This window comes from Brassica oleracea, chromosome C2 (genome assembly GCF_000695525.1).
Source record: "Brassica oleracea var. oleracea cultivar TO1000 chromosome C2, BOL, whole genome shotgun sequence".
In the NCBI taxonomy this organism is placed as follows: domain Eukaryota; kingdom Viridiplantae; phylum Streptophyta; class Magnoliopsida; order Brassicales; family Brassicaceae; genus Brassica; species Brassica oleracea.
The window spans coordinates 2,675,069-2,683,730 of record NC_027749.1 but is presented as its reverse complement, the minus strand read 5'-3'; the positions used below and the strand labels follow the sequence as shown (position 1 = coordinate 2,683,730).

The 8,662-nt window shown below is 35.4% G+C and overlaps 1 protein-coding gene and 1 long non-coding RNA gene across 2 annotated transcripts; both read right to left on the bottom strand.

Moving 5' to 3' along the window:
• Nucleotides 1-2,990: 2,990 nt before the first annotated feature.
• On the bottom strand, nt 2,991-4,583 carry LOC106325008. The gene has a single exon (XM_013763026.1). It carries the CDS (start codon nt 4,258-4,260, stop codon nt 3,190-3,192), a length of 1,071 nt encoding a protein of 356 aa, XP_013618480.1. The 5' UTR covers nt 4,261-4,583; the 3' UTR covers nt 2,991-3,189.
• A 2,550-nt stretch (nt 4,584-7,133) lies between these two features.
• On the bottom strand, nt 7,134-8,325 carry LOC106326562. Its single transcript, XR_001267268.1, has 4 exons — nt 7,635-8,325; nt 7,446-7,527; nt 7,324-7,339; nt 7,134-7,214 (listed from the first exon to the last, which is right to left on the bottom strand). It is a non-coding gene; the product is annotated as an uncharacterized LOC106326562 (long non-coding RNA).
• Between the last annotated feature and the right edge of the window lie 337 nt (nt 8,326-8,662).

Genomic DNA, 8,662 nt, shown 5'->3' with positions numbered 1-8,662 from the left:
GATGAATTTATTGTTAGTTTAATAAAAAACTTATTATATAATTATACGGACCAACATATTTCTCTAATGATTCTAAGAATCATTTTAGTGATGACATGTGGTTACAAAAAGAAGTTGTAATGCTTATCAAATAATATATAGGGGATAGAAATACACTTTTATATATAATTATCGAACTATTTCTTATGTTCTAGCAAGTTGTATATGGCAAAAGTAGTGAAGATATAGAAATCAACCATGTATATATAACTCTTCTCACAATTTCAATGATAAATCTATAATAATTTCAATTAAAGTACTCAAGTTAAAGAAGATTATCAGGAGCGACAAGATACAGTTTATTATAGAAGATGAGACATCCATGGATTTGGAGTCTGGAGTGTGAAGTTTAATTGTTCGTTTTCTAAATAATCATGTCTTATAAATTTTTAATTGTTCGTTTTCTAAATAATCATGTCTTATAAATTTGATCAGAAAGCAAAATATAGCTAAAACTTTAAGATTTAGAGTAACATCTTTTACTCCCTATGTTTCTTATTAAATGTCATTTTAACATTTCTTTTTGTTACGCAAAAAAATTCATTTAAGAATTATAATACAAATTTTATTTACTTTCATATTAAATTAATTGCAAAGTGCATTCTTAAATTAATTGCAAAGTACATTGATCTGATAAATAATTTTAATAATTAATATTTTGATTTTATCATCAACGATATGATTTTACATTCATATATTTTATATTAATTCGTAAAATAACATATAATTTAAAATTGACACTCAAATTTTTTTTCATATTGTCAGTTCAATTTGATGCTTAAACCCCCTTGTCGTTGATAAGTCTGATAATTCATTCTTTATTTTTCACCTTTATTCACTGGAAAAAATTAATTATATAAGATACAAATCTTTAAATTTATAAAGGTTAAGCAAGTACATGTAACTTTAAAATTCAAAACTCCTTCACACCACCAAAATTTTCGAATCTAAGAATTACATTGATATCAGCAAAATATCGTAAAAAATCATACTACATGATAAAGCTAACATTGCAGAGCAATATTTAAACTAAAAGTAACCAAACTCAATAATAAAAAGATAAATCAAATGACTTGACATGGACTGAAAATGGGCCATGCGTACGTGCGACCGTGCGTGTGATATATTTGTTTATTGTTGAGAGAAGTAATGGAGAAGATTGTAATCGGAACTTTTAAAGATGATCAAAGTGGAAAAGAGAAGTAAAGCAAAAGCTCTCCACTTTCTCTATTCCCATGGAAGCATCAGTACTTCATGTTCATCCATCGCTACAAACCCTTTCACTTTATTTTAAAACTACACTTTCTTTATTTTTTGTGCAATTTTATTAAGCTTTAATATGTCCATTCACGATCTGCTTCAATCATCCTTTGCTTCTCATTTGGATATCGAATTTCTCGGATACTGCCTCTTTCTTTGCTTTTTATACACAACAAACACTTTCATGTATGATTGATTCCATGTTTTATTAACGAACACGCTTTATATATTTTACATATATCCTTGTGGTACTTTACAGACATTTTGTATTTGAAGCTGGATTTTATCTAACCAAACTATGTAAAAAGTTTACCAAATAACTAAAATAAATTAAATGCAAGAAGTTAGGAAAGAGTGGTCATCTCAATCATTTTGATATTTTATATGTAACCTTTGTACTCTTTAGTTTCTAAAAATTGACTTAGGTTTTTTGTAACAGGGCATAAAAATTGATTTAGTTATTTAAAAATATATAATTATCTATATATTTACTAATATAACAAAAGCTTATATAAGCTATACACATATACTAATTAAATTTAAAAAGATTCGTAAGATTATCCTTTTGTAGCAAAATACAAGAACTACTTTGATATAGAAGATACCATGCATACTACTTGGTATAGTAACTACATGTTAATATGGTAAGCATTTAGAAAGACCAAAACAAATGTTTAGACAAGTATTTAAGAGAGTTTCTAAGAAAAAAAAAATAGAGATAAACGTACATTATACATGAAACACTTGAATTTTAGCCAATGTTTTCATTTTGAAACACTGATCTGTCGCTATATGCACATCATAATTTTTAATGGTGGCCAAGTATTTTGTAGTTGTGCTACTCTAAATTACCATTATACCGTAAAGCCTTATCTATGAGTTTTTTCTGGTAGATGCTAGATGACTAAAGTTTAAAGAGGTGAAAAGATTAGTTCACATTTAAAAGTGTTTGCATTCATTAAAATTTGAGTTTAAAGCATTTGATTAAAGCATGTGATAGATCCATAGAAAAAGAGAAAGTTGGTAGCTTGTTTTTTTCCCTTTGGGATCACCAACTACTTTATATATCAATGATCATATGATCCTCCACAAATCATTTTGCTTTGCACGTAACGGATCCCCTCGACGATATCATTGTCAAAAATTATCTACTTTTACAATGGCTATTTGTTTCAATATTTAGATGTCAAGATGATGTTGTCACGGGTTTTCAAACTCATTAACAAGTTAAGACCGTCCGTTTCAAAACTCATTGAAGTATATCCCAACTGCAATATGGTCATCATGGGCCACATAACAGCATGTGAAATTCAGCATGGAGGGGGATAACACCCCATCCTTTGCTAATGAACCGAACAAACGCATGTCGAATTACATCTAGATCTAACCATATTTGTCTGGTAGAAAACTAGAAATAGTTAATGTTTATTTTTATAATTTTCTACTTTTAATAGTTAAGGTAAAAAAATACATTATGAGAAATATGATCGGATCAATTTTTTTTATTAAGTTAGGATGTCTATACCAAGATCCAACTAATTTTCTATAGCGATAGTGTACTTGCCAACAGTTTATGTAAAGATTTTTTAAAGAGATAGTACTTACGAATAGTTTAATTCCAAGATTTTGTAATGAGACCTAAAACATAACTTCATGTTTGTTAATTTACTTCATGATAGAAACTTTAATCCATAACCTAATGTTTTGCCTCATGATATCACTAGATTATACTATAGCTTGTTTTTGAATCAAATTTTTACAAACACAAAATTTATAACACGACATATAGTTACAAAACCAAACACATGTGAAGAATCACATGATCTTAAAACATTGAAAAAAAAACGAAAGCCTAAAAAAAAAGTAACAAAATAAAGAAAAAAAAAAGTTTCACAAGATCAAACCAGCAAAAGTGGTTTCATACACAGGAAGCTCGTCTCCATACAGATTATGATGATGACTCCCAGCTAAATCCAGCTCAAACAAATCCGAACTCGAATCACTTGCAACATCATCATCTACATCTTCATAATCCTCGAAGTCATTACTCTTGACCAAACCGTTCTCACGGTTCTTGTGATAATCTCTCAGAAACTCTCTAGCAATCTCCTCCACTGATCTCCTCCCTCCATCTTCAACATTCTTCTTCACCGACTTTCTTATGTAACCGTTGCTCAGATAATCTTCCTCTTCTTCTTCTTCCGCGGCGACGATCACATTGACCGGAGAAAACCTGACGCTCCGTTTGATACGTTCAGATGGTTTCTCGGAGGTTTTGTTCAGACAAGACCTTGAGAAGGAAGAAGCCGAAGAACACGTGGTCGATGGATGATAATAATCCGTCGGTTTAGTAACGTCATAGCTCGTCTTCCTCGGATAACTCTTAACCGCAGAGGATGATTGTTTGGAAGAACCGTTGTTGCTGAACAGAGAGTTGATGAAGTTAACGATCCGTACACCAGGCGAAGCTGGAGTTTTGATCTTACTCGTGGACCTTCTGGTTCTTGTATTCTCCCAATCCGCATCGTACCTCGTGATCTTGGGAGCGTCGGAGGCGTAATCGCAGTCGTCGGACACACGGGTTGCTCTGTTTTGGCGAAACAGAGCTTTATCCTCTGTTTTTGCTCTGTTTCGGTGAAACAGAGCTTTATCCTCTGTTTTTCTCGGTTTTGTTGTCTTGGAAGGACCGAAACATAACGGTCTCGAGGACGTTGTCTTCTTAGGGTGAGTTAGTTCGGTGTCGGAAGAGGAGAAGATGCTGGAGTTGGAGTTGGAGTCGGAGGAAGACGAGATAGAGCCGAATAGCCGATCTCTTCCTCTGTTTACGCTGATGCTCTGTTTCTTGGCGGTGTTGAGAGAGTTTAGAAAAGGTTGGGTTTTGGGGTCGATGGAGTTGTAGATTTCGTCGAGGAGAGTGGAGGAGAAGGACGGGTTTCTAGATTGGGTTTTGGATCTATGCATGGTTTGGTCTGAGGAACTTGGAATTTTAGGAAGAAGAAGAAGAAGAAGAGACAAAAGAAGAAAGAGATTGTTAATGCTTTTTTAACTGTTTTGGTGTTTGTTTCCTTTCTCGGAAGTTGTAGAAGAAGACGACGAATGAGACACAAGAGAGGGAGAGAGGTAGAGGTGGCTTATATATATATATATTATATGGCCATGGCCATCTCGGCGCGTGTTGTTCACGTATAATTTACCGGTTCGAGCACCGCGTCAGTGCATTTTTCAATTGTTTTTAGGTATATGCATGTACCTCGAAAAAAAATTACACTCATCTACATTACAAAGATAACATATGTTTTGGTATCTAAAACTCTTGGATTAGTTAGTAGAGTGAAAAAAAATTATAAGTTCAAGTCTTGTGGTGAGGAGTTTACTTTCTCAAAAAGAAAATAATTTAACATAGTCTACATTTGGCCATAAGGAATATACATGATTGTTGGATCAAAAAAAAATTATTCAATCAAAAACAAAAATGTAGCCATATACCAAAAAAAAAACATAACGGATTGTTCAAATTGTCTAGAGAGGTATCAAACTTAGGTGGGTTTTGGGAAAGGATGTGATCTAAAATTAAGCAAGCTCTTGGTTAATAATAATATGTTTTAGCTTAAAAAGCAAAGTCTCTCTTATACACGGCTACACCCACATTTGTACATTGGGTTGTCTAAGACAAGGACAGGTTAAGGAACATAACTTGTTTTGCGTCTTTTTCAGTTCTCTCACATGCTTCCTTTCCCTTCTTGTTCCTCCATTGTTCCTCGTTTCATCAACACTTATGTCTTCTTATTTCCATTATATATCTTTATCACACTTTGGCCAATGTTTTCCATTTTATGTGATCGATCTCATTATGACATCAATATTAGCTTGTACAAAAATAGAAGAATAATGCATGACATACTGTATATTAATGGGATCTATATGAATGTCATTGTTGTGTCAGTATCCACATTCTAGTAGAATGAATGCCGTTGAAAAAGCAAAATTACAATGTTGAAATCTTACAGTATTAATCTTCTTTAATGGAAATGAATCTTGCAATAGAATCCAACAAACTATTCGGTTATAGGGATGTGTGCGAGAGAAAAACAGAAACTAAAGTGAAAGAAAAAATTCGCACGGGGGAGTCAGAGATTCAGCTGTTCAGGGAGAGACAATAAGAGCTGACACAAAAAGAAAAAGAGAGGAAAGATTCATTCACGCGGTGAAGCTCAACTGTGTTTGTGTGGGGTCCTACACGTGACCTGCCACGTGAAGCATTGCTATGTTCTTCTTTATGTGACCCTCGCACGAGCGGGCCTCTTCGCCACACGCGTACGGTACTAGTTATTTCACAGAGAGAGGTAGAGAGGTTGATGGACCAGTCTACCCTTATAGGCTTGGGCCATGTGTCTATTAGAGACAAAGGTCCCACGTCACTAGTTGGAAGAGATCTTTAGTAAGATTTTTAGTAATATATAAGATAAGTGGTATCAGAGTCCGATCTATCACCAATTGGTTTTAAGTTGGAAGCCCATCTAGCTTAACATGGTATCAGAGTCCGATCCACGCAGTCCAACCCGATCCACAGGATCGATCATCACATTCCGAGATTGACGCTTAAAGAGCCATCATCTCGAAGGGGCGTATTAGGGACAAAGATCCCACATCGGTAGTTGGAAAGGATCTTTAGTAATATATAAGATAGATGGATCACTAATTCGTTTTACGTTGGAAGCCCATCTAGCTTAACAGTTTCTACTCCAAAGACGAGAATTCACTGTGAATGTTTTCGTAAGCCCCTCCTAACTGTCATTTTATCATTTCAACAATCTCTCCCCACGGATCATCTTATAATCAAGTAGAGCCTGACAAAGCCTTATGTTATATCATTTTCAAATCTTCTTCTTTTATCCACTTGTATCTATTTTGAAAAATTGTAGAAATGAATATCTATAGCAAATTTTTTTAATAATTAATTCCTTCTCATCTAACAAGTACAATACATATTACAATGTTATTATGTGATGAAAAGGTTGAGTACAATTAGAAGCAGTTAGCTTAACACTAACGAAGCTGTTAAGGCTTCCTCTTCTTCTCAAGCATTTGTGTATCTCCAAAAGAAAATCGTCTCAATCAACACCAGGACAGCATCTAAAAATTTGGAACAATAAACATTTTTTAAGAACTTTTATAAAAAAAAATCCATAATTTGGAAACAGATTTTTATATAAAAAACCTACAAAAATTTTAGGAGTCAATGCTAATGTTTCATTGATTTGGTCCTGGTTAACACCTTTGTATACACTATGGTAATCATGCATTAAAGTTTATGAATAGCTCAGCTCAATAGTCGACATAGCATTTGTTATTCATTCTATTCAATACACGCGAGGATGGAGTTTATTTATTTATTTCATCTCTGCATAGTATTACAGAGAAATGACTGCTCAAGAAGTTGTAAGCAACCAAACTGCGCTCACTCACACAATCTAAAGACAACGTCTCAAGATGCATACTGCAATCATTTAGAATTCAGACGTTGTAAGTCTACAAGCTGGTAGAGATCTCCTCGCCCCTGTTTATTCAACGGAAGACTTGTCCTAAGATGGTCAAAACCAAGATTAAATCAGCAGATTATACAATAAACGAGATGAGAAAAGAAAAACAGGAAATGTACAGTACTCTTGTGACTACCTTCGTTGCTCAAGGATAGAGTAATCAATCTCTGCTACGATGATCGCTTCCTCATGCTCAGTCGTTGCTAAAACTTCTCCAAAGTGTCAAATGTTTACTGAGTTTAGTGCTCAACTTCATTATCAATCAAGTAACACGAAAAAAAGTTTAATGCTTACAGGTCCGACGAGTGTAGAGTGTCCCCAAGCAGTGTAGCCAGCTCCTGAATCTCTGGCAGGTGAGCATGTCGCTACATATAACTGAATAAAGTAGCATACATAGTTCTATCAACTGCTCCAATGATTAATATATCAATACTTATGTTTCTCTTGGAGTTATCAACACAATTATTTAAATCGGTACATGTACCTGATTATCTGTAGCCCTGAAATGGAACAAAATTACAAAACAGATGGAGTGAGCTTTATGATTTACTCATTATCAAGTAAGCCAAGCAAGTTTTCATAAAGTAGTAGACTGTGAAATTGCACCTTGCTCTTTGTAATAATTCCCAGTGAAGAGTACACCAGTTGTCATGTTAAAGGCTCCTGGGTAGCACAGCAAATTGAGCATCTGAAATTAAATAAGAGCAAACATGTAGGTGATGATGAGGTTCTTTAAGAAGCTAATGGACCAAAAAAAAAATGGAAGAAGCAAATAGCCAATTTGGATATATTAACCTCTTGCAGCATATATCATAGCTAACTCCTGGAACCGGATATCATAGCAGATGCCTATTCCAATACGCCCCACATCTGCACCAACCAACAAAACCTTAGTCTAACATAAGAAACAAAAGGCCCAACAAAACGGACAAACACTATACAAAACCATTTGGGCCATAAGCCCAAAAGAAACCCGTTCAGAAAAGATGTGACAGCTGTCCACCGCGTGTACGAACGCCCTGCATCCTGAAACACGTGTCAAGGCGAGAGTCAACCATCTTCCACCGGCGAAACAGAGGAGAGGCGACAGATCTCCGCCGTCAGCGGAACCGAAGCCGTTGAAGAAATATGCTCAAACAAAGACATCTTCACGGTTACTCAAGTCCCTCACCGGACCAACGTTTCCACCAAAATCAATCGTCTTCAATCGTCCCTCAACCATCAATCTTCCTACATGCAAATCAGACATCTTTTAAAATCTGAGTAAGCCCGAAGATGAAGCAGCTCTTGACGAGGACGGAAGAGACAGACGAGGCCGAGGAAGAAGAGTCGATTGCGAAAGTTAAGAACAGAAACGTCAATCAAAGAACCCGGGATAACCCCGGTGAAGAGCCGCCATCGACACCGAAAGAGCGCGGCACGGAATCGTAAGCCGGCGAAGCGGAGCTGAGAAAGCCACCACAACTCATAGACAAATGCCAGCCGTCCATCGCCGGAGGAGAAGGCGAGAACGCCGGAGTCTGAAGCCGGTCGGATGAAACCGAAGCCGGAGAACAAAAACGACGATCTCTACAACTCTCAAAACAAACCCTACCCTCTGTGAAAGATTTTTGATTGGTTAGAGAGGAAGAGAGTTCGAGAGAGAACTCTCTCTGTAAGTGAGGATTCAAAGATGTCATCATTAACCAATCTATTTTCAACAAATAGTACCAAACGGGATAAAATAACTTGGTTCTATTTTAAAAAAGAATGGGCCTTATTAATCCTGATTAAAAAGCCCATATAGATATAAAATCATTTTAGATAGAGATGGCCCACATGTA

What these genes read in the sequence shown, in the direction of transcription:
- LOC106325008 (XM_013763026.1), bottom strand. Translation starts at nt 4,260, where the DNA reads ATGCATAGATCCAAAACCCAATCTAGAAACCCGTCCTTCTCCTCCACT.